General features: G+C 46.2%; 1 protein-coding gene and 1 long non-coding RNA gene across 3 annotated transcripts in view; both read left to right on the plus strand.

Moving 5' to 3' along the window:
* The window catches only part of MYO10 (myosin X), a 212,994-nt gene that overhangs the window by 21,716 nt on the left and 164,895 nt on the right, over positions 1–26,383 (plus strand). For both annotated transcript variants that reach the window (XM_032337728.1, XM_032337727.1), the window contains exon 2: positions 24,629–24,727. In XM_032337728.1, the coding sequence (XP_032193619.1) occupies positions 24,629–24,727 (99 nt within the window). The remainder of the gene's footprint in view (positions 1–24,628; positions 24,728–26,383) is intronic.
* On the plus strand, positions 1,797–16,113 carry LOC116587049. Its single transcript, XR_004284278.1, has 3 exons — positions 1,797–2,548; positions 13,319–13,321; positions 16,101–16,113. It is a non-coding gene; the product is annotated as an uncharacterized LOC116587049 (long non-coding RNA).

The raw sequence follows: 26,383 nt of genomic DNA on the forward strand, positions 1-26,383 counted from the left end.
AAGATCTTTTTGAGAAAGAACGATCTAGCACAAGCAAGAGGGAGAGGGACAAGCAGGCTTCCCACTGAGCAGGGAGCTTGATGCAGGGCTGATCCCAGGACCCTGAGATGGTGGGTTGAGCAGACGCTTAAGAGACTGAGCCCCCCAGGCGCCCCTGGGTGTGTCCTGTTCTTAAATACAGAGTCATGGTAGTTTTAACAACTGTTCCTACTTTGTGCCTCTATATTCAGTTTGTTGAACCAATGAACTTATTTTATTTTATTTTTTTTAAAGATTTTATTTATTTATTTGACAGACAGAGATCACAAGTAGGCAGAGAGGCAGGCAGAGAGAGAGGAAGGGAAGCAGGCTCCCTGCTGAGCAAGGAGCCCGATGCGGAGCTCGATCCCAGGACCCTGAGATCATGACCTGAGCCGAAGGCAGAGGCTTTAACTCACTGAGCCACCCAGGCGCCCCAATGAACTTATTTTAAATGCTTTATCCATACCTTACCAGCCAGAGGTTAAAGTCTTTAGAAAACCTGTTGTTTCATTCCCAGGCGCCTACGGTTCATCTCCCAATGGTCAGCTGGGTTTGCTCACTATATTTTATATCGATTTTTATATTTTATATGAATTTTAGATTGATTTCATCATTTGCCTGAAATGTCTGCCAAGTGATGTGTATGTACAGATTTTCCACTTACAGCCACAAAAGAAGACCTTTAGAGGTGTTTTTTCATTTTTTTGTTTTTTTGCTTTAGTTTTAGGTGATTCATCAAGGGTTTTTTTGTTATTTTTCTAACAGGGGTAAAGATAAGGCTTATATTACATTTTTTAAGGAATATTTAAAGCTCAGAAAAGGGAAGTCACGTGGAGGTAGCTATATGCGTCCTCTTCTTGGTAGCTCACATGTGGAAATTCCAAAGCATTATTTTCCATATTTTTTTTTATAATAGTTATATTAAAAAACCAAACCTTGGATTTTTAGGTAGCCCAGTGTGGAGGCTACTTTAAAAAAAGAAAAAAAAAAAAAGCCTTACATATACTTTGCTTTTTTCCACACTGAAGTTTTCTATTCCGTGGAAAGGTTTTTTAGAAGAGGGAGAATAAATCTCCTTACATAAATGTTGTAACACAAAAGTTCTGTGTAATCCTTTCGGATGTGGTGGCAGGCATTGGGCCTTATCTGGGGACTGGATAAATTATCCTCTGGTTTTTCTTTTTTTAATAAAGCACTCTTTAGGTGCCTGGGTGGCTCAGTTGGTTAAGCCTCTGCCTTTGGCTTAGGTCAGGATCCCAGAGTCCCGTGTTCGAGTCCCTGCTCAGGGAGTCTGCTTCTATCTCTGCCCCTCACCCCGTTTCTTTTTTTTTTTTTTTAATTTATTTTTTATTTATTTTCAGCATAACAGTATTCATTGTTTTTGCACCACACCCAGTGCTCCATGCAATCCGTGCCCTCTCTAATACCCACCACCTGGTACCCCGACCTCCCACCCCCCCCACCACTTCAAACCCCTCAGATTGTTTTTCAGAGTCCATAGTCTCTCGTGGTTCACCTCCCCTTCCAATTTCCCCCAACTCCCTTCTCCTCTTTAACACCCCTTGTCCTCCATGCTATTTGTTATGCTCCACAAATAAGTGAAACCACAGGATAACTGACTCTTTCTGCTTGACTTATTTCACTCAGCATAATCTCCTGCAGTCCAGTCCATGTTGCTACAAAAGTTGGGTGTTCATCCTTTCTGATGGAGGCATAATACTCCATAGTGTATACGGACCACATCTTCCTTATCCATTCGTCTGTTGAAGGGGGGCATCCTGGTTCTTTCCACAGTTTGGCGACCGTGGCCATTGCTGCTCTAAACATTCCCTCACCCCGTTTCTGCATGAGGCCTCTCTCTGTCTCTCTCTCTCTCAAATAATCTTTTTTAAAAAAGCACGCTAAACGAAATGCCGTCACCAACGATCTGTCAACGACTGAGTGATTGGAAGTGGTTTGTTCGGCCTTCTGTCGCGTGTGATACTCTCTCCTTGGTTTCCCCAGTTTTTGTTGTGCCTCCTGGGACCCCCACTCTTCTTCTGATTCCTCTGCGGCCTTGTTCTGTCCCACACTCAGAGTGCGGCAGGACCATAGGAGCCTGTGCCCTGTGCGGACCTATTTCCGTTCTTGGCTCCACCGTTGAGTGAGATACAGAGAGGCAAGCCAAGGGAAGCAGAGCAAGTAACTTTTGTCAAGGGGCCGTCGGAGGTCCTGGGTTCTTGCACGGGGGTAGGATGTCTGTGCTTCTGCATGGTAGTCAAGGGGTGGGGGTGGGGGCAGGGGTGGGGCAGCAGATGGCCCCGAGGAAGGACTGGCAGGGTCCGCAGTGGCGTGGCACCCCTTGGGTATGGGTGATGCGATTGTCAGATGTCGGCTTTCCACCCAGGGAGGGCAGAGACCCTTCAAGATCCGGGTCGGGGAGGAGGAAGCTTGGAGAGAAGATGCTAAGGTTTTGGCCATGCTGGCTTCTGTCATCCGCGCCTTGGAAGTGACTGATTTACAACTTCTCCCAGGTGGGATGCCAGTGGTCTGTTCTCTTCAGACCAGCGGCTCTCAGTGGGGATGGTTTCATGCCCCAGGGGATGTTTGGTGAGGATTCCAGATCATTTTGGCTTGTCACAAGGATAACCCCATGGCTGGGGGTTTGCAAGTGAGTAGAAGCTGGGGCCTTATAAATCCTGAGGTGCCCGGGACAGCCTTCACAACCAAGAATTCCCTGGCTCCAGATGTTAACGTTGCTGATGTTGGAGTCCTTCCTGAAGTCAAGGAGCCACATTCCTTTAGTCCCAGGAGTGGCCCGCTAGTGCCCGGTTCCAGGCTGTAGTTGCTGGGGGCGCTGGGGGAGGACCATTCGGGATCCTACCCTTAGTTAGTGGCCCTGGGGATGGAGTGCAGCTGCTCTGTCGGGCAGCAGGTGCCTTTGGGGCCCGTAACAGATACGGGACACAGGCTGGATGTGTGAGACACACTATCGCTTTTGTGAAAATGCCAAGTAGAAAGGATTTCTGCGGCTTCTGATGGGGGCTGCAGCTGACGAGGTGTCTGTCGTCATCTATGGGTGCTTTCTTGTTTAATTTGCTCTGGAGGCTATGGAACAGGAAACTGGACTCCACAACGGTGGGCTTGAGCTCCTCCTCGGATATCGCTCTGTTAACAAGCTGCCTTGACTCCGCACAGCGCTTACGCAGGACCCATCATTGTCGGTGTGTGGGTCAGGGCGCAGGACGATCTGTGTGGGAAGGCTTTCCCTGGCCCATGAGCACCTTTGAAATCGGGACTTAAATTTCTTCGTTCTACCCGTAGCAGGGAGTTTGTTCTTTAAAGCGAACAGAAGATGATGGTTGGTGTCATTGGACTCCAGGGAGCCATCACATATATTTGAAAGTGGGTTACTTCGAAGGTGACACTGTCTTTTGTTTTGGCAGCCCCTAGAAGCAGGACTTTCACTTTGTGACAGCTGTCTATCAACACATCTGCAGTGGGCTTCTTGCCCTGGTGGTGGTTGGGCCGTTCCTGCAACCGCGGAAAGGCTGTGAGTTAGGAGGGGCGCTCTGGGCTCTGGTTGCCGGGAGCCACTGGCCTTGGAGTGGGAGAACATTCCTTTATTGCCCTCCTGCCCGCTCTCCTCTGGAGAGCAGTGGGACTCTGGCTGCATGGGTAGCAACAGTTTGATAGAAGATGGTTTCAAGGTCAGGAGCATGATGATTTATCCTCAGAAGACAGCAGTAAGCTCTGCAGAATGAGACCAGACAGATGTATGAGGTCTTCATTCTTGGAAGCATTTCCTTCAGAGGGTTTGGAAGCCGAGTTGTGTGTTGATTTGCTTAAAGACAGTCCTACCCATCTCTGGAAAAAGGGACCTAGGCCGCTGTCCACGGCCAGTGTGATCCATGGCCTCCTGCTTATCTGTGTCAGATATGGAAGCCTCTTCTGATAGAGTCTGGACTGTTCTCACGGATTTTGTGATCCGGTGCAGAATGAAACTGACATTCTCAGCCCAGGCTCTGTGTTGCAAATACTTGAGCTCAAAGAACACAGGTCCTCCCTCCCGCTTCAGCACACAATTCCCTTTTGTATTTTTATCTCTTTTTGGGTCGATCCTCTCTCTGCATTTGTTGGTGGCTGTTTTCTGTATTTACTAGTTTCGTCTCTGATTAGATTAGACTCTCTGCCAGAAGACCGTCTCTTGTTCCATTTCAGGCTGCCCCACCGTCCTCCTGCCCGGTGGGGACTGGGCTGACTGGGCTACTTTAATAATGTTTATTCCCTTGGGGTCATCCCTTAATTGCTCTGTGGATTTGTGTTTATGGTTTGCATTTTGGAAAGTAGGAAACTGGGGCTCAGGAAAGGAGAGTGGGTAAGGCAGAAGTCTATGGGTTCCGTGAGGATGCACTTGCCTGGGAGCCAATAATTTTATCATATAAATTATACATCAGTAGCACTGATGGTTAAAAAAACCAGTAGCACTGGTTTAAAAAAAAAGAAAAAGAAAGAAAGAAAGAAAAGAGAGGGGCACCTGGATGGCTCAGCCAGTTAAGTATCTGCATTTGGCTCAGGTCATGATCCCAGGGTTCTGGGGTTGAGTCCTGCACTGGGCTCCTTGCTCAGCGGGGAGCCTGCTTCTCCCTCTGCCTGCTGCTCTCTCTGCTTGTGTTCTCTCTCTCTCTCTCTATGACAAATAAAATAAAATAAAAAATTTAAAAAAAAAGTTTAAAAGAAAAAAGAAGAGAAAAACCCCACCTGTTGTGCCACCTCTTAGCTCCGGAACTTTGGGCAAGTTTTTCACTCTGTGCCCACTCTCACATCTGTTAAATGGGGGCAGTATTGGCTCCTTGCTCATGGGGGTTAAAAAGTACACACGTCGGTGCGTGTGAATAGCTTGGCGCTGCCATGTGCTCCATGTGTCTGCTCTTACTATCCTCCAGGCTTGCGTGGTTGGGGCATCAGAGGCTGGTCTCCTGGATTCTGAAGCTCATGTCCTCATCACTGAGTTCTGTGTCCTTCTTGGCCCTGGCACCGTGCCTTGTCTGCCAACAGGGCTAAGTCAATATTTGTAGAATGAATGAATGCTTTTGGAATTTGGGGGGGGGGTGGTTGGGGTGGTGGTTCTCCGGGTAAAATGAATTTGCTAAGAGATGAGAACATACCTTGGATTTATGAAGGAAGTAGAGCACCAGTTCAGAGATGTGGAAAATCCTTTGGATTTCCTTTGCCACGGCCAGAAGAGCAAACAGCTTTTCAGATCACTCGTTTTAAATGTGGAAAATACGGCTTCATGACAATCTGCCTCTCGAAGCTGCCTGGTGGTGGGAATTTCTGGTGTCCTTCCTGCTGTCTAGAAAATGAGTCTGGCCAGCAGTGGGGGGGTGGCATAGTAGGGCTGGAAAATGAGCAGATCAGGCGCTGGGATTCTGAGAAAAGTAGCTCCTGAATGTTTATTGTCAGAAATTCCAGAAGGCCCACGGTTCTGGTGCATGACCCAGGATCTGTGTGTTCAGGGTAGAGCTACCACTTGTAATATTGCTTTTCACAAATGTGAACCCCAAAATCTGTAATAGTCTTCATGGCTATTTAAATGCAGTAGAGGTAATCTTAGGGAGGGGAGTTGGGCACAAAAGGTCAAGGTCATTGTTAATAGGGCAGGGCTGAGAAAAGGTATACATTCTCTAGCAGAGCTTCAAGGTGAATGGAGTTGATGCTGAAGTCTCCACGTTCTTAGGTCTTTGTTGGAAGGAGCCCTTCTGTCCTTCAGCCTGCCTAGCAGAGGTGAGCCTCCCGCTAAGCAGCGAGGCCTGGCATCGCACAGGCTGCTTACTTATGAGCATACCTCGCTCTATTGAACTTTGAAGATACTGCATTTTTATTTATTTATTATTATTATTTTTTAACAGATTGAAGGTTTCTGGCAACCCTGTGTTGAGCAAATCTGTTTGCACCATTTTTCTAACAGCGTTTGCTCACTCTGTCTCTGTGTCCATTTTGTAATTCTCATAGTATTTCAAACTTTTTCCAATATTATGCTTGTTGGGTGATCTGTGACCACTGATTATGACTTGCGATAAGCTCAGGTGATGGTTAGCATTTTTTTTTTTTAAGCAATGAAGCATTTTTATTTTATCTTTAAGTAGGCTCCTTGTGCAATGTGGGGCTTGTTTTGACCCTGAGATCCAGGGTCATATGCTCTATGGACTGAGTCAGCCAGACACCCTAGCAATAAAGTATTTTTAAATTAAGTTATATACATTAGTTTTTTTTGTTTTTTTTTAGATACAATATCTCACACTCAACAGACTATAGTGTAAATAACTTTTATATGCACTGGGAAACCAAAAAGATTCATGTGACTTGTTTTACTAGAGTACTCTTTACTGTGATGGTCTGGAACCGAACCCACAGTATCTCCTTCTGAGCTCTGCCTGTACCGACTTGTTCCATCAGTGGACAGAAGTGCGGGGAGCAGAAGTGGCTGAGTTGGGGAGGCAGGCCAGGCCCTCCCACAGTGGGCCATGTCGATGCCCAGGCTAAAAGTGTGCATTGGTATTACTGGCAGAGCTGCCGGGAAAGGCTCAGGACAGGCTGGGTGTGAATGAGCTCAGCCTGGCTGAGATCTGAGGAGTGGTGGGGAGGTTGGAGGAGAGGCAGGGGGCCAGGATGCACAGGTCCTTGGGCCTTGGGAGGGATTTTGTCCAAAGGAAAAAGGCTTAAAGCCGGGAAGTGATATGCATTTTGCAAGAATCACTCAGACTTCTTGGTGGCACATAGATTAAACAGGGACGGGGCTGGCTGTGGGCACTAGGGTAGGGAGTGGAGTATGGGAAGGTGGTGATTACAGATGGCCTAGGTGGGCCTTTGTCCCCATGTGTTGAAAAGACAGTTTGCCTCTCAGAGCTGCTTACCTCCCTGCTGGATATTGGGGCAAATTTACAAGTTTTTCTGCGGTCTGTCTTCAGATCTCTACACTCCAGGCTCCAGACTAGCTTTTACTGTTACTCGAGTTCATTACACTTCTAACCTGTCGTCCATGGGAGCCCCCATTAACCACACGGGCCTTATGCAGCACTCATTACATCTGCAAGACGCTCTTGTCTTTAAAAAAAAAAAAAAAAAGACTCGTTATATTAAAAATATCTGGTCATGGAAGGAGCAGAGCGCAGGTTTGGGTGGAAGTGCGCGCTTTCTCGTGCCTGAAGTAGAATTCATTGTCTGGCTTTATTTGTTTTAACTCCAAACCCCCAGTAACTCCGATAATGAGTCGACAAGTGCAATTAAGAGGTCAAGAATTTAGAAAACATTGCTCTTGAAATGGTCGTGGAGTTTTGTGTTAACAGTAAACAGATATGTTTTTCTTCCTTCCCTTTGGTTAAAAAAAAAAGTCACAGGGCAATTTATGTACCAAGTTCTCCAGAACTATTTTAATCATATACTGGGCGTGTAGACTTATCATTCTTAAGGCAATTTTAATTTATTACCCTCTTATTCAGAAGTCAAGAGAAAGACCCCTCCGCTGCTCTCTCCGGTAGCGTGTTATGCTAAGGGTGGTTGGGTTGTGACCAGTGACCGGACAGTGATTCCTACATACCTTTGCTGGTCGTTCCTGGGGAACATCTGTATGTTTGCTGCCTAGAATGAGAACAAGCAGAAGACGACCTTGCTTTCATGTTCGTGTCTACACAGCACCGTCTGAGCTCACAAAAGGACGTCTCTAGATTCTAGATCTGTGTTGTCTGGCATTTTATTTTTATTTTTTAAATTTTTAAGATTTTATTTATTTGAGAGAGTGAGAGTGCAAGCAAGACGCGAGGTCAGACGGGCTCCGAGAGAATGGCTGGCTAAAGCAGCCAGCAAGGAGCTCCTGAAAGTTTTATCTCTGGAGCCCCTCGGAGCTGTTTGTGATAATTCCTGCTTCTGTGACCCCCAAGGAAGAGACGTGCAACTTCCTTCGTGCCTTTGCTCTGGCGTCCCCAGGCCTCCTGCCGCCTGCAGGCAAGTTCTGCTTAGTGCAATCTGCTTATCTCCCCCACGGGTGATTGATGACAGCGTGAGGGCACACATACTTGTCGGTCAGCCCTTTCTTCCAACAAAAAGAGCTCAAGGAGTTCTTGAGACCATTGGGGTCTGCAGAGTTTCAGTGCTGCTCTTCAAATGCCTGATAGCATTGCGTGGGTTGCCCAGATTGTTCTGACGGCCGTTCTGTCCATGCTTGTTTTTTGCGATCCACAGGGGTTCTTTTTTTTTTTTCTATTTATTTTTTTAAGATTTTATTTGTTTATTGGAGAGAGCACATGCACATGTGAGAGCAAAAGCGGGGGAGCAGCTGGCAGAGGGAGAGAGAGAGGGAGAAGCAGGCTTCCTTTCCACTGAGCGGAGAGCCTGATGTGGGGCTCGATCCCAGGAGGCTGAGATCGTGACCTGAGCCAGAGGCAGAGACTTAACCCACTGAGCCACCCAGGTGCCCTCCACTGGAGTTTTGTTTTCTTTTTTATTTATTTTATCTTACTCATTTATTTTTGAGAGAGAGAGAGAGAGAGAATCACTAGCAGGCAGAGGCAAGCAGAGGGAGAGGGAGAAGCAGGCTCCTGGGGCTCAATCCTGGGGTGCTGGGATCATGACCAGAGCAGAAGGCTGACACTTAACTGACTGAGCCACCCAGGTGCCCTCACTGGGATTTTTAAACTAAACTTCTCTTGGGAGCTCTTTCTGTGGAGTGAGGGGGTTTGAACTCATTTGTGTCTGCTCCTCTAAATGTCACTAAATCTTGTAGCCAATGCCAGGATGTCCCCAAGGACCGCTGGCACTTCTTGCCTGGAAATTGGGGCCCTGGAGATGAGTGGTTGTTTCTCTAGGTTTCCAGGGTCTGTTGACCAACGTCTGTGGCATTTTTCTGGAGAACAAAGCAGTTTGGAGTGTACCATCTACGATGTATTCCAGTTTGTGTGGTGTTCGCAAGAGAGGACAGCACCTGGGCGTTCTGTAGAAGTCTGGAAGGAAGAAGATTCATTGCCATGTGAAAAGCTGAGTCGGGGCGCCTGGGTGGCTCAGTTGGTTGAAAAGCTGAGTCGGGGGCTTAAACACAGATCTGCAGGATATTTTGAGGGAAGCTGGTTTCACGCACAAGTGGGGCACTCGGATGTATCTTGGACGATCGAGGAATATTTGCAGCGGTGTCACGGACTCCCTAAATAATGCTAATTAAGGCCTTTTTTTTAGGTGATGATCAGCAAGCCAGCTGTGTAATAGGTACAGTATTGTGGCGACTTCTAAAATAACTTTTAAGTGATTTTTTTTTTAAATGGCTTTCAACTAATTTCAGAACAAACACTTGGATGGCCGAGAGTGTTAATGATTGAGTAAATAATTCCCACAGGGGAGCTGGCCGGCTTGTGTAGTAAATTACTCAGGAGCAATGCATTCAATTCCTGGACAGGATTTTATGTTCATAACTTCCTTCTTTCCTTCTTTCCCTCCAGTCTTCTTTCCCGGCTCGGCTTGGACCTGATGCTTTCCCCTCTAGGGGCCGCTCTTTGGATTAGTGGTTTGAAACCCAGAGCTCCTTGAAGCTGATGTTCTTTGTCCTTTGCGTGGGGTTCCAAAGAGAGCACCGAGAAGTTCAGACCAGATTGGAGAGTCATGGAATTGGTGAATTTGGGAGCGGGAAGGGAAGGGAAGGCGCCTTCCTCCGTCTGGGTGAGCTCCCGGAAGGCCTCGTCCTACCGAGGGCTGGCCCAGAGAAGGGGCGCTTCCCCAGCCCGACCGGGCCCAGAACCGTGGTGGGGCCTCCAGGGATTCCAGTTGTGCACATCTGGAGCTGGCCCTGGGGCGCTGTCCAGGTTTACACGCTCCCCTGGCGTTTGAATCTGTCGCAAAGTCAGGGATGAGAGCCTCGGTTTTGCGCTGTTTTCTGTCTCAGGAGAGTTTATTGGGAGTTCGCTGGGCCCCTCGTGTTGGTGGCATCACATTCACGAGCTGCTTTCCTGCCTGCCTTGCCTTCCTTCATGAGCCGGTGGAGTGGAGAACAGGCTCGCTTTTTTTTTTTTTTTTTAAGGTTTTATTTATTTATTTGACAGAGAGACATCACAAGTAGGCAGAGAGGCAGGCAGAAAGAGAGAGAGGAAGCAGGCTCCCTGCTGAGCAGAGAGCCCGATGCGGGACTCGATCCCAGGACCCTGAGATCATGACCTGAGCCGAAGGCAGCGGCTTAACCCACTGAGCCACCCAGGCGCCCCAGGCTCGCTTTTGCAGAGGGAGGCAGCCAGGCCAGGAAGCCGCAGGAGGGGCGGCTGGGAGCTGCGCTGGGGAGTCTTGGCGACCCTGCTTAACCCTCTGTCCCGTCCCGCTCTCTTTTATAAGAGGAGCTCCTCTGCGGGGGGCTCACTGTTGCAGGGCCGAGGGGTTATGTCCTGCATGCCCTTGCTTCCAGCCATGAGTCAGGCTTTTTACTGAGTGAGGTACCTGGGGAGAGGGGCTTCGGTGGTGGCTGCAGAGCCTTGGGGAAGGATGGAGTGGGACAGCGGGGTGGCCGGATCTGTTCCGGGAGATGTCCTCCAGGTCTCCCGCTGGGCAGCCGCTGGGAACAGGGGTGAGCCTGTTCTGACCACCCGTCAGTGGAATGGAAAGGGGACTAGGGGACCTTCATTTGGGATCAGGGCCACTTTGGTCTAGACAGGGCCTGGCCTCCAGGAGTGGGGGAAGAGCTGACCGACAAAGAACCAGGAGCAACTGAGAGGAACTTTCCTTTAGCTTCAGGACGGAGAGATTTGTGTGACCTGCCCCAAGGGGACCCAGCCCCATGACTTTAGCCCACCCAGGCCTGGCTTAGTCTCCTCCGCCAGCCCCGGTTTCTGCCTGCCCGTGGGTTCCACTCAAGGAGATCCTGAGAACCTCTAAGTTTTGAATGACCAAGTCTTTTGAACCGAGAGGGGACTAGAAGTTGAGACCTCAAAATGACGTGGCCACGGTCTTGTTTTATTTCTTGTTTTTATAAGAACATAGTTGGAAAAGAGGCTGTTGCATTGTAAAACGATGTAAATTGGCCTGCATTTTATTGGGGAGGCAGTTTTAGTCCTTCGTGGTTTCTAGAGCTTGGTGGGGAGAGTCTGAGACCTTTTTTTTTTCTTGGACCAGACAAAGGTGAATGCCTTCATTGTTCACTTGCACGGCGCTGTTAATAGTGTCCGGACGGTGATTAAGTAGAGCGGGTTAGCCACTTTACTTGGTCGCCGCAGCTTAGCCTGCTCTGGCACTTGGCTAATTTGCAGAAAATTGACCTTTCAGCTTGGTTTCCACCTGCTCTAGGGGAGTCTGTCCAGTCCATCCGTTGTGTGAGGCCTGTTTCCTCTGTCAGCAGCCCAGGTGCAGGCTCTGTGTAGGTGTCCCCAGATGGGTCCTTGTAGCATCAAGCTCCAGTTACCTGTTTCTACTTCTGGAAGTTAGGTTTGTCTGTTGCTAATCTTTGGACTGGGTCTCAGTCCCAGGCATAGCATCTTTGTTGTTGTTCCCTCCGTCGGCGTCCACGTCTGCTCTCTGTGGAGAATTCCTGACGATGTGCTCACCTTCGTTATCAGCCAGTTTGAGCCTCGCAGAAACCTGGGGGTAGGTGGTCTTCCAGTCTCTTCTGTAGCTGGGGAAATGGAGACCCACGGAGGTTGATTTGTCCCAAGCCACATGGCTCAGCTGTGGTGAAGCCAGGATCCCCAGTCAAGCAGTTTGCCCCCCCTGGACCGCGCCATCCCTGGGAACCACGACACTCCAGTCCAGCCACAAGAGAAACCCCCAACCAGGGAGCATTCCACGAAATACCTGATGTGTACACCTCAAAGCTGTCAAGGCCATTAAACAAGGAGAGTCTGAGAGACGGTCACACATCAGGGAAAACACCTAAGGAGGCGTGTCAACTAGAGAGACTGTCCCAGTTGGGATTCGGGGACGGAAAAAGGACATGAAGGAGAAACTGGTGGAATTAACCAAGTGTGGAGCTTGACTTGAAGTTCCTTTGTTGTGACAGACGTGCCCTGGCCACGAGAGAGGTCGGCAGTGGGGGGACCTGGGTGCAGGACGTGTGGGGACTCCTTCATCTTCTCTGTAAAATCTGAACGTAGCCTGGAATTAAAAGCTCCTTGAAAACAACAGCAGAGGGACTTCTGGGTGGCTCAGTGGGTTAAAAGCCTCTGCCTTTGGCTCAGGTCATGATCCCAGGGTCCTGGGTTCAAGCCCCACATCGGGCTCTCTGTTCTGTGGGGATCCTGCTTCCTCCTCTCTCTCTCTCTGCCTGCCTCTCTGCCTACTTCTGATCTCTCTCTATCAAATAAATAAATAAAATCTTTTAAAAATTAAAAAAGAAAAGAAAAGAAAACAGCAGAAACCACAAGCCCCATTGCTTTGCATAGCTGGTCTGGCGTGTCACGTTCCGGGTGCTTCTGCGTCCTCACACCTTTTATTTAGATGAAATCTCCTAGATAGAACAAAACTGACATTTAGGTGATTTAGAAGTGTTTCCGGGGCACCTAGGTGGCTCAGTGGGTTAAAGCCTCTGCCTTTGGCTCAGGTCATGATTCCAGAGTCCTGGGATCGAGCCCCGCATCGGGCTCTCTGTTCAGCGGGGAGCCTGCTTCCCCCCTCTCTCTGCCTGCCTCTCTGCCTATTCGTGATCTCTGTCTGTCAAATAAATTTTAAAAAAAATCTTAAAAAAAAAAAATGTTTCCATCCTCTTCAGCACCCCCCCCATTACGTTCCTGGTGGGTGTAGCTTGTATTTAGAAGTTACTTTTTAATCCCTCCCAACAGAAAAGCATCCACAGTTGTAGTTCTAGAGAAAAGGTTTGTTCATGTGGTTAGTTAAACTAGGCCTGTATGGTCTTGGATTCTCCAGCAAGGCATTCAGAGGGGAGCTGTCAGAGCAGTGGATGGCTAACAGCCGTTCTGGACGTGACCGAGGGTGCCTGCCGCAAGACCCCGGAGGTAGATACGGCCACGTTGTGTCGGAGAGCCCTGTGGCTCTGGAGCCCTTGGCTGAGCCGGCTCTTGCCATCTCATGTGATCTCTCTGTGCTCATACAGCAGGCAAGGACGTGGCCCGTCATTTTGTGCAGAGGGTCCTCAGGTCCTTGACCTAGGAGTCCATACCTTCAAGGGCAGCATGCAGTGCGGTCTCTAAGACCCCCTGCTGAATCCCTGAGCGGTTCCCTTCTCTGTGAGCAGTACGGGTCTTGTAGAAGCCACTGTGCACTTACTGAGCATGGAACAGGGCCCTGGGATGGGGTTTGGGATTGAGAGGGAATTAATTAGTTCTTAGCCCTCGTCTAGGGTGTCTGGCCCTATTCCTAGGTGCTGGAGATTGAACGGCATAAAACTAACCCATTCCTGCCTTATTCTGTCCTACAGCAAATAGTCCAAACGCTGAAATAACGATGGTTTTGGGGATCTAAGGAAAGCATATAAAAACTGCTGTGGTCATTTGCAGTTGCCTTCTGGGTGTCTTCTGAAAGTCGTGACATTTGTGTTACAAAAATAATAACTGATACGTCTTTGCTTGTAAACCATGGAGACTCCATGAAAAGCAGCATAAACTGAAAAGAGGGCTTTCTTGATGTCTGGAGTAAGGGAGGTCCCAGAAGGCAATGGCCCAGGGGATTGCAGGATCCAGGGAGGGAATGAAGTCAGAGGTGAGTCTGTCTCCATTCCTGGTTGATCTCTCTTCCTCTCCTCTTTTGTTATTTGCAGTGTAATTCACATAGCCTAAAATCCACCCTTTTGGAATACCCAACTCAGTGTTTTTTTTTGTATATTCGCTAATTACTAGTACTAGTATGTCAGTACATGTTAATATGAGAATAGACTAATGGTTGCACAGCCATCACTATCTGGTTCTAGAAGGTTTTCCTCACTCCAAAACAAAACAGAAAGCCCTACACCTACTAGTCGTCACTGCCTACACCCAGCCCTAGGCAGCCATCAGTCAGCTCTCTGTCTCCGTGGATTTACCTTCGGGACATATCATGGAACTAGGATCAGACAATACATGGTCCTTTCTGGTTTCTTCTACTTAGCGTAGTGTTTTCAAGGCTCCCGCGTGTTGTAATGTGTATCAGTTCTTCATCCTTTTTATCACTGAGAAATATCCCTTCGCATGAATGTGCCACATTTTAGAAAAATCTGTTCATCAGTTGATGGTCTATGAGGGTTATTTTCACTTTCAGGCTGTTGTCAAATTGCTGCTACGAACATTCGTATGCAGGTTTTGATGTGCGGACATACATTTTCATCGCTCTTGGTTACTTGGATATTGAAGAGCGGGATTCCTGGGTCATCCGGTGACCCTTTTATGTTTACCCTTTTGAGGAGCTGCTGGACTGTTTTCCGGGGGAGCCAGGCCATTGTGCCTTCTGACCAACAGTGTGTGCGGGTCCTAGTTTCTCCACACTCTTGCCAACTCGCGATCTGTCTTTTTGATTGGACCAGATTATTTTTAAGCGCTGTTTAATCCAGGAAGCATGGTTTTATGAAAAACATCAGCTGCTTTTGGAATTTAATAAAACTCTGCAAAGGAATTAGTGTGTATACCTCAGAAGTGAGAAATACCTGTTTTAAGTGTATTTACTTCCTGTCGTGTTCTTGGTTCATTCATTTTCAGGAAGTGACGACAAACTCCCGTTCCAAGTAAATTTGTGTTTTGTTTTATTTTCTCCTAAAAACGGATAGGATAATCTTAATGAAATTCTGTTCTGGCTACTATCAGTTTTTATTTGTAGGGCGTTTTTTTTGTTTTTTTTTTTTTTTTGGAAATAAAAAAACCTCATTCTGCTCAAGAATAGGAAGGAACAGGGGCTCCTGGGTGGCTCAGTGGGTTAAAGCTTCAGCCTTTGGCTCAGGTTATGATCCCAGGGTCCTGGGATCGAGCCCCGTATCGGGCTCTCTGCTCTGCGGGGAGCCTGTTTCCTCCTCTCTCTCTCTCTGCCTACTTGTGGTCTCTGTCTATCAAATAAAATCTTAAAAAAGAATAGGAAGGAACAGCAAACTCTAGGAGATAAGAGGTGAAAGATATCTGGCATTATAGTCCATGAAGAGTGCAAACATCTTGTCATGGCCTTTCATTGCCCCTTCTGTTCTATATTCTACTGTATCCCCTAAAAAGAAGAAGGGAATAGAGTTTTATGTTCCTTAGGATTTCTCACCGGTTTTTGAGAGTTCTTACCATCAGAACAGTTTTACTCGTTTGATAAAATCTGCGTGTCCTTTCTTCCATTTACCTACTGTCTTTCTTGCCTTGATCTCCTTATGTTACGTAATTATTTCCTTTGGAAGAGATTGGAGGGGGAGGGGAGGGTATTAGGAAAGAGGTACTTTATCCTGGATATATTGTAAGCTCTTTAGAGCAGCAACAGTTTTGTATCCTGTTGAATCTTTCATGGTTCCTGGTACCAAATGGGGGGCTCAAAAGATATTTGTAGGAGGAATGGGCTGGTGGGCGGGTGGACGGAGAGATGGTCTCCTGGGTGAAGTGACTTACAGAAGAACGGATGAATTTCATGTGTGTTGACGGATTCTTCAGCCCGAGTTTGTCCTCTTTTCAACACATAAGTGTTGGCTCTGTGATGACTGGTTAACTGGTAGATGGACTAGTTTGTTCTCTAGATTCTCAGTGTTTGAGGTGATCTCAGCAACTTGGGGATATCTTTGTTCTTTCGATATTCTTTCTGGATTATTTCTAGTCACTGTCATTTACAAGAGTAACTAACGAGCTATTTTAAGGAATTGTGAAGTAGGTAGGAAGAAAATTAGAATATAAAACAGGGACTGAATCAGTTGGCAAGCCGGACCCCATAGCCAGGGAATAAACTCCTTACAGAATCACACAGTCATAATTTAAGCATCTTGCCACCTAACAATGTTTGGGTTTGATTTTGGGATCCGGAGTGGGAGATGCCAATGAGTCTTTGTATCTTTACCAGTGAGCAAAGGTTGGTTTCTGGTTGGTGATGCTTTTTCTCCTTTTCTACCTTCTACTATTCATATGCTTTTCATGTGCTCCTCTGGAAGCTTTTCATGCCCTTTCTCCTTGGAAACTGCCATTCCAAGTAGCTGATAGGGGTAACAGAGTTTGACCCTCTGGGCAGGACAACAAGAAAAAATGGGAGTGCCTCATGATCCTTCTTGGTGGCAGCGTTGAGGGAGGGGAGGATGGGGTCTTAACAAGTTCTCCAAAGACGTGGGACGAACAGTCTCTGCACTTCATATAATGAATGCAGACAGGCCTCTGTTTGCAGCCATACTGCTTTTTAGGGGTGTTTGAGTTGTTGGGGATGCTGCATGTCTACCTGTAGAAATGGTACCATAGATGGTCCTTCGGCCCATAGACGAGGCCCAGAAATGATGTTAGTGAAGATGAGGATGACCGAGCTGAAAGCTATAAATCTATTGTAGCTACAAATAGCTGGAAAGCATTTCTTATAAAAATAGATAGTATTTCAGCAATACCATCGAGGATTCTAAAGGCCTGTCTAGGGAGCTAATACGTCCAGCATCATCTTAGGGTGGGGGTGATTATGTCTGTGAGTCTAGAGCAGAATGTCCACAACACATTTTCCTCTGGAATCTAGTGATGGCCTCAGCCCTGATGGGCCAAGGACAGTTGTTGGGGTTGCCTATCCAGAAAACAAAAGGCATCGCTGTCCCACAACCAAAAGTAGAATAGCACAAGTTGCCACAGGTCTCCATCATCACGGGCTCTAGGCTCATAGTTCTCTCTTCAACTTCCCTTTTTTACTACCCCCCCACCCCCCTGCCTCGGTGGCTGGTGCAGGGTGGAGCTGTGGCCTTAGCACCTGATTGAGTTCTGCACCCTTTGAGACCTGAGACTAAAACCACCCGGGGTCCCTTGAGAGTCTAAGGAGCCCCGGGCCTGGTTGAAGGGTTCCTCTTTGGAATCTGATACAGTTGTTGAGAAATGAGGTGTCTCAGATCTAATGCCCTGTCATCAGGAGGTGAAGAAATGAGTCTGAGATCACTCAGATCACTTGAGGAACCCACAGTCGGCAGGCTGTGTGGCCAGGGGATGGAAAGACCTCCCACGGGTGTGGGGATGCCGAGAGTCACTGGTCCCCTGACCCTTCACTCTGTCCCAGGGCCCCTCCTGAGGAGTGGCCATCCCCGGAGGGGAGAAGTCTTGGGTTTCCCCTTCTCTTTTCTTTTTTTTGGGAACAATCTGCTGGGTCTGTCTCCAGCCAGCTGTCCTTCGTCCCCACTGCTTGTGGGCACGCTGCAGTTTTCACGCTTACATTTTACATGGGCATCTGCCCCTCTCTCCATTCTTGTGCGCTCCATTTCCAAATTCCTGACCCATTTTGTGTTGGCGGTTTGTGAGCATTGGGTGGTTGAAAGAGCTCCTGAGGGTCAAGAGCACCGTGGCCAGGTTTTGTCTGTACCATTTGGTCATCTGTAAAAACATGAAACGTCTGTTCTGATCTACTTTAAAAACATAACAGACTGGACAGATGGAGGAAAAAGGAGAAAGTCCTTCTCGTACCACCGTCAGTCTGTGTGCCTGGTTGAACGTCTTCCTTGTCAGAACATTTTGAGTCCTGGAGTCACCCTCTCCCTTCTGTATGTACCTGGTTTAATGTCCCCAGAAATTAGATCTGCCCCAGGTATGCTGTATCTGGGCCAATCGACTCTGGGAAGTTGTAGAAATTTCTAGAAATTAAGCAATAGCATCTGCTTTTTGTTAACAGGGTCACTGACAGTAATTGGTTTTGGAAACTCTGATTTGGCTGTGGCTCTCAAACTTTGTATTGCTCTGGCTTTGTGATTCTCAACCAGGACTGTCCTTCCACCCCCGATAAAGAATTACCTCAACCTAAATGTCGCTGATACCAGGTTGAGAAATCAGCTTTAGGACTTTATGCTTTATGTGTTGCAAAAGCCATATCTTTTAAGTTGAATAATAGGATTAGAAAAAAAATATGTTGAAAAGGTGTTTCTATTTCAACAGGGGGAAAAAAAAGTCTATAAAACAGACATTCATTTATATGTAGAAGCTAACCCCCTCCCCCCCCCAAAAAAACGGACACAGAGAACAGATCAGTGGTTTGCGAGGGGTGGGGAGGGGATGGGAGAAATAGGTAAAGGGTGTCAAAAGACAACAAATTTCCAGTTATAAATAAGTCCTGGGAATGTAATGTACAGCTTGGGGATCGTAGTTCATACAGTAGTGTGTATCTGGAAGTTGTTAAGAGAGGAGATCTTTAAAGTTCTCATCACAAGAAAAAAATTGGAACTATGTGTGGTGATGGATATTAAGTAGGCTTCGGTGAACATGTCACAGTTATGCGAATATTGAATCATGTGCACCTGACACTAATATGTTATCTGTCATTTACATCTTGATTTAAAAAAAAAAATGGAGAAAAAGTGCTGTTTGAATCCTTGGTACTATAATATCCACATCCGGTTTCTGGAATTCAGTAGGGTCAGGAACAGACCTTGCCCTGCAGCCTTTTGTATTAGATATTGTAGAAGATGCCAGGTTAGACGTGATGGCAGGCAAAAGAGGAGAACGTTGCCTTGGCTGCTGAATTTATTACAGATTTAATTAATTTTAATCTTCCTTGTTTCCTTTCTTCTTTAAGTGAGCCTTTGTAGCTATGATGGGGTTGAAATCATGACCGTGAGATCAAGAGTCCCATGTTTACTGGCTGAGCCATCAAGGCGTGCCTACTATAGATTTAAAGAGCCCTATTAATTTAGCCATTGAAAACTTATTTGATCCCTTTCTCTTTAAAAAAAAAAAAAAATCACATTTCCGAACAAATTGTGACTTTATCACGTGGGTCCTTAGAGAATCCTGAACCGTGACTTACTTAACACAGGCCACGTAAGAGAAGTAGGTAGGTGTGGTTCTGGGTCTGAGATTGAGTTGTGTGTTTGGGTACAAAAAATGTTCTCCTTTCTGTGAATCTGTAATTAGAACATGCCGCACGGAGTGGTATTTAAAGCATAGCATCGTCTCTCTTTAGGATTTTTTCCTTACCTTCTTTTTAAACTTAGTTTTTGGTGGTGTTTTTTTTTTTTTTTTCCCCGTCAAAGTTCAAAAGAGAAAATCATTTTTAAAATCCGAAGGGAAATCCAGTACTTTTTAAAAAGTAGATTGAAATCTGTGCCGGTGATTTTATCTCCTTTACCTTCAAGCAGGGATCAGCAGGCATTGTGTGGGAAGGGCCGGGAGGTAAAAATTTCAGGCGGTGTTGCTATGGTGGCGGGAAAGAGCTGGATGAAATTCCTGGCCCAGGGAGGAGGCAGGAGGCACCGCCGGTCCCCAGTCGGCTGGGGATATATCATTATCTTCTAGGGTGATGGGTCTAATAATTAAGCCCTGTGAGACAGTGATACAATCTGTCACCATCTCATCTTTCGATTAGTTTGGGCAAGTCTCCTATGTGATCTCAGCCCCTCACTGACATGAGTGGAGAGCAGGGACTTGAACTCAGCACAGATCTTCAGAGAATTCAGCCCTTCCCGCTGAATGCTTGTGGGTATGTGGTCTGTGTATGTTTCTTGATTTCTTGTCACCCAGTTATAGAGACACAACTGGGTTTTTCCCATTACAGAATGGTTAGGAACGTGTATGTACGATTGAGAAGTATGTAGGTTTGGAAATCATTTTTTTAAAAATGATTTGGAAGCATTCCATTGTATGGATTTGTTACGTTTTGTCTCTATACCAGTTAGTGGTCATTTGAATGATTTTTAGTATTTTGCTATTAATGAGTAGCTCCAAATATTTGCATGCAAAACTTTTTTTTTTTTTAAGATTTTATTTATTTATTAGAGAGACAGCATGAGAGGGCTGGGCGTGGTGGCCAAAGGGAGAAGCAGTCTCCCAAGTGACCGGGGAGCCGTACCAAGACCCTGAGATCAAGACCTGAACCGAAGGCAGTAGCTTAACGGACTGAGCCCCCCAGGTGTCCCTGCACGCAAGACTTGTTGAAACCTTTCTTTTGAGGAGGTAGATCTCTAGGAGTTGAATTGTGGGAACCCAAGGTGAGATTGTGTTTAGCTTTTTAAGAAACTGCCAAACTGTTTTCTAAAGCTGCTGTACCGTTTTACCTCCTTACCAACACGTGGTACCATCAGTATTATTATTTTTTTTCTTTCCAGGAAATCATTTGTTGGGAATGGGAAGTAGACCCTACGAACCTCCCTTTCAGAAACAGGGAGGCATGTAATAACCAACCCTTCCTACAGGATTGCTCCAGATCAAAGCGGATGGAGCTTTGGTGCAAGGACATTGTGGTGTAAAAATGTTACTGGTGATTACGTGCAGGAAAATTTTTAGCTGTTAAATTTCACACATATCCGGCTCAGAGATTAGGATGAAAACTTGCCCAAGTTTTAATAAAATGTGTATGTTATGATCAAACTTAGAAAGACATTTTAACACTCAAATCGTGAGCTTTCTCCATATGCTAGGTTGCCTGGATTGTGCATTAAGTTATCAGCCTTATTTAACAATGACAGAATCTAATGGCTTGCATATGGTGGGCAAATAGTTCTTCCCCACACAAACCTGGATGATCTGGTGAGTGTCCGCTTGTGACTTCATTTTCAAATGCCTGTGGGTGGCCTCTTTTCTGGACCTGGGCATGTGTGTTCTATTCAGATAGAGTGGAGGCAGAACATTTGGGGGCTCAGGGAAACCATCAAGAACAATCTGTAAAAATAGCCACTTCAGTTGTACTCTGTAGTTCGGATTTCATGAAAATTGCCAGGTTAAGCTTTTTCGAGGAACAAAGGGAGTGTTTTGAATGTGTTTCCATTCCTACCTGTGGAAGACAGCGGCTGTAGGCCTCGTGTTGTGGCCAATGGGCTTGAAATTTCCAGTCCGGGTGGATTTCCTGGAACCTGCTTATCAGCATCTCTTCACACCTATTGAAAAAGACCTTTGGACGAAGGAAGTTGAACGGCTGTTTGATCCTGTAGGACTGTGTCAACAAAGGGCTTACGGGACCTTCACGGACTGTAAAAAGTACCACAGCACAACTCAGGTGTAAGAAACTGAACGCTGTGTAGCTTCTGGAAGTCAGGAGGTTTATGTTAATCCTTGTGACAATTTATATTAATTCAGCAATGTTTCATAATAAAATATTTGATTCTTACTAAGTAGGCGGTTTTAAAAATGGGCAACCCATGAAATCCGTTTTGATTAAAAAAAAATAGTGCAGGTGAGAGTCATAGCAAACAGTGCTTCGGACTTAGGATTTGGGGGACAGGACCACTGTGAATTAATTATTAAATGATTTTACCCAATGAGTAAAAGTTCTCACCTTAGAACTTCGGAAGTTTCCATTTGAGTGTGTGCATACATGTGTGTACGTGTGTGTGTCTGTAGGTATTTCAGAACTTTAAAATGTTACAGTCTCTGATGTTTAAATTAAAAAGACAATAGAGGGGCGCCTGGGTGGCTCAGTGGGTTAAAACCTCTGCCTTGGGCTCAGGTCATGATCCCAGGGTCCTGGGATCGAGCCCCACATCTGGCTCTCTGCTCAGGGGGAAGCCTGCTTCCCTTCCTCTCTCTCTGCCTACTTGGATCTCTGTCTGTCAAATAAATAGAATCTTTAAAAAAAAAAAATGATAGAAACGGGGGTGTCTGGCTGGCTCAGTCTGTAGAGCATGCAAGTCTTGATCTCAGGGTCATCAGTTCAAGCACCACATGGGGTGTAGAGATCATTTCAATAAATAAAAATAGTTCAGACACTTAGAAGTCTTTTTCTAGATCGTTGCAGTTAATGTAGTTTTGGGGTGGAGTGCTGTGTGAGAGAACAGTGTTAGAGGACGGCGGAAGTGAATGTTCTTTTTGGAAGCAGCTGTGAGCTAAATAAATCCGACTGGCAGGCAGTTGGAGGAGAATTCTTGGTGTTCCCTGTGTCTCAGCCCGAGCTGCCCATCAGAGGGACGGCAGTGACTCCTGCAGGGGTGGGGACTCCCCTCTCTTGATGTTCTGTGTGTTCTTTAAATAAGGCAGGCTTTATAGAGATTTATAGAGAAATAGCTTGTAATCATTTTTGATGCTCTGTATGATTGTGGAGGATTTCAACCCCTCTTTGGAGGTAAGGTTGAAGTATGAGTTAATACCTCAAGACTTGTGTAACAAGGAGAAAGGGAATGCCTGTGGGGAGGGCTTCTGTAGGGCTGTGGCAGGTGGTGCTGGGAGAGCCAGTCACAGGGAACAGGAGAGCTGGTCCCAAAGCCCCAAAGACTTGGACCAGACTCAGTGTTGACTTGGGATTCCGAGCAAGGTTCTGGCTCCTGGCTGGCAAGGTCATTACTGGCAACAAGGGAGTAATTTTTAAGTCATATTTTTCAAAATAATTTTCAAAGAAGTACACCCAGTATAGGACTCAGACTTTAAACCCCGACATCAAGTGTCACCTGCTCTACAGACCGAGCCAGCCAAAGGGCCCCAAGTCAGATTTTTGTGTCTTAAATTTTCCCTCCTGGCGAGCGAGGTAGAAGAGAACAGATGGTTCTGTGTGTGGTCACTGGCCACTTAAAGTGACTTCTGGGTTATATATTTTTTTAAAGATTTATTTAATTGACAGCATAAGCAGGGGGAGCAGCAGGCAGAGGGAAAGGGGAAAGCAGACTCCCCACTGAGCAAGGAGCCCCATGTGGAGCTTGATCCCAGGACCCTAAGATTGTGACCTGAGCCAAAGGCAGAGGCTTAACCCACTGAGCCCCCCAGGTGCCCCTGTTGTTATATTTTAATGTGCATTGATTCGTTCATTTATTTTATGAATTATTTCAAGGAGATAAATAGTATGGAGTGTAGAAAGAGCATGGGGTTAGGAATCGGAGGGAAGAGCTGTGTGATGGAAAGCAAGGGCTTGGGCTCTGAGTTTCAGTTTCCTCCTGGAGGCAGGATTCCTAGCTTACTGAGGGTTGGTATTAAATCGATTCAGTGTCCTTGAGGCTCTTAGCTTGTGACTGTGACACATGGGCATGCCATTATTGGAAGTTAGCTACTCTTTTTGCTACTGATAAACATAAAGTATAACGTGGAGGGGGGGCCCAGATGGCTCAGCGGGTTAAGCACCCAACTCTTGATTTCAGCTTGGGACTTGATCTCAGGATTATAAGATTGAGCCCGGCATTTGACCATACTGGGCATGGAGCCTGCCTAAGATTCTCTCTCCTTCTCCCTTTCACCCATCCTCCCCAAAAACAGCAACACCCCCAAAACCCCAAAAAACTAAAATACTCCGATGAAAAATAACGTAGCATAAAGTTATTTCTATATTATTTACTTATATATTACTTATATATTATTTATTTTTATTTATTTATTTATTTATCTATATTATTTATCCCCCACCAACTCTTTTAAGAGACTAGTAGGAGCCCCTTAAATGGCAAGTTAAATATACTCTAATCAATATATTTTATATATTTCACTTAACATTTGAAATCAAAATTAAGTAGACCAATAAAATGAGGTTGAAAGTTCTAGAAAAAGTTCCATGCAGGTGCCATTTCCAGTGATAACTTAGGTATAGTATTTTCACATGAACACACTGCGTCATAAGGATGTGCTTGTTTGGGGTCCTTTTTGTTGGGGTTGATGAAGTGGACCAGATTAGTAATAACTTGATGAAAAATGAGCACTTAATGTTATGTTCCATCACATGGGCGTACATCATACGGATAGTTTGTTATAATTTGATCAGTAACACCCAGTGATTTCTTCAAACTTTTATCCCTTGTTCTTGGAAACGAGTGGTTTTCATGTTGTGAAATTAGAGGAGGAGGAAATTCATCATCGAAAGATAAATACTCTGCTTATTTCATTTGTCCAGTGGGGACATAACAAATGGAAATAAAATCAACGCTGAAGACTAGGCCCCAGGTGAAAACAATAGGATCTGGAAGTTTCCGTCTAGTCCTGAACACTGTCATGTATTGGATGGTTTGGTGGAATCCTAGCGAAAGTTCTGATCTTTCCTAAGACTTTAGTCCTTCTCTTGGAGCATCGATTTGACCCCTGGATTTGGTCCCAGTCAGCAGACTGTTCGAATGCCATCCAGGTGGCCAGGCTCAGGTGGCCGGGTGTTCCAGGCTTGGAGCTGGGAAGGTCGGAGCCAGCAGATGCCAGTGAGTTTTCAACACTGGTGGAGCAATGTGGCGACCTGGTTAAACTTGTTTCTGGAACCCAACTGCCTGGAGTCAAGTTCTTCCCATCTTGCGATGCTGGGCGAGTTGCTCTGCCTTCAGGCCTTCAGGTTCTCTCTCTGGAAAGCTCAGTGATAGCAGTGCCTGTCTCAAGGGCCTTTCTGTGTGACATGAGATCATTCGCATAAACCACTTGGCATTTCCGCAACACAAGGCCTACTATTTTCTGGCCTCCTTTTCCGTGTTCTCTGGTGGGACACTCAGTCAGGCTTGTCTCTAGTGAAGGCTGTACCTGATGCTTTCTGAAGAGTCATTCTTGTTTGAGAAAAACATTTGCTTTTTAAAATGTTGTTTTTTCTTAAAGGAATGTACTAGTCAGTGGTTTTGAGAGTGATGATTTGCCACGAAACACAACCCAAGCTCCCAGTGAAATCTCCTTTGTTTTGTTTACAGGGAACACGGGTCTGGCTGAGAGAAAATGGCCAGCATTTTCCAAGTACTGTCAATTCCTGTGCAGAGGGCGTCGTGGTCTTCCAGACAGACTATGGTCAGGTGAGCACACGTGGGCGGCTTCCCGACATGTTCTGCTTCCGAAGGTTGTCCTACAAGAGCACATGAGTGCTCGCTGGCCCCCTCTCTCCCTCCCCCCCATACCTTCAGTGTTTTTTTCTAAGTGGGAAAAACCAAATCCTGGAAAGAATGTAGAACATACACCTTAAGTGTGTGGGGGAGATGTAATAAAACTCCCCAAACGGAACGTACAAAGTGTTCCAACCGGACAGGACAGAAGAGCGCTCCACTTGGCTGGTTCCTGGGAATCTTGTTAAAGAAACAGACGTACAAGGTGCAAGCAATTTGAGAAAAACTTCAGAATTATGGATATTTGTGTATTGGTTTCCTTACCGCCTTCCCTTGAAATTCTTGCATGTCCTACAGTGTTGGAAATACGGGTCTGCCGGTGACAATGTAGGTAGTGGCAGTTCCTGTAAGAACACGGTGGGCTACACCTCAACCTGAGTCCCTTGTCCACCTTGTTCTTCAAACAGAGAGGTTCCTTCAGGTGGGGGCTTTGACCACTGCTTCAGGTGCCCTGTTCATTAGTGAAACCTAAAAGCTTGTATCAGCGAAAACAAGTACATGAATCCAGAAATTAACTCATCGGTTGTATTTGGGCGATTGTAAAAGAAGGCTGGTGTCTGGTGTCTCCGTTTTATCAAGGAAACTCATTTTAATGTTACCAATGGATGTCTTTTTCAGAGGCACATAGCAAAATCTAAGACCTAAGGAAAGAAGGATGTCCTCTGCCGGTATTTAAAAACTCAGTGTCTGATTCTGGTTTGCCAGTTTTGTTGACAACAGACCCTTCAGGGTCAGTGTCAAGTAGTTTAAGGCAGATACGGGCTACATGGTTATCAAGACCTCTTCCCAGAGAGAGTCCACTTGGTGGCACCTTTCTTGTTTCATGGCTTAATCAAGTGATGTCACTGGGCTGTGTTACAGGTCCTCAGTTTCTCTGTCGCCTGAGAGTCTTGAATAGTTGATCAGCATTTGTCCCGTGGGGAAGACCTCGCTGGGTTTGGTCGAAGGCGATTGCGGGGGATGGGGAGGGGCAGAGAGATCGCGAGTCTGACGGTCATTGCCGGCAGGGACTCGAACTGCTGTCCAGCCTGGTTTCCTTCTCATCAGATTCTCAGGCTGTACGGTATGATCTGTAAACTAAGGACAGGCTAAGTGACTTTTGTCAGGCGTGAGTGTGTACGTTCCCGCGCAGGGCTCGTCCGTGTTCGTCTGTCGTGCCGTTATCCTGCCTGTCCTCCCTTCCCACTCGACCCGGATGAGAATTCACTGCCTTTTAGGTTCTGTACGTACTTTTCAAGATGATGGAAAAAACAGAAAAGCGTGTATTTAAACAGTGCACATGACTTGATGTAACTTTGTTCCTGAAAGTGTTGTAAAATAGATTGTTGATGGAATTTTTTCTTCATTGACTTGTTTTTTAATCCCAAAGATAATTCTTTTTTTTTTTTTTTAACTTTCCCCCTCTATAAAAAATGTGTGGTAAAAAACACATTAACACTAAACATAACCATTTATTTTTAAAGTGGTTTTTTAAAAAAAATTTATCTATTTGACAGAGATGCCAAGAAGGCAGAGAGGCAAGCAGGAAGAGAGGGGGAAGCAGGCTCCCTGCTGAGCAAGAGCCCGATG

The sequence above is a fragment of the Mustela erminea genome, chromosome 3 (assembly GCF_009829155.1).
Source record: "Mustela erminea isolate mMusErm1 chromosome 3, mMusErm1.Pri, whole genome shotgun sequence".
NCBI lineage: Eukaryota > Metazoa > Chordata > Mammalia > Carnivora > Mustelidae > Mustela > Mustela erminea.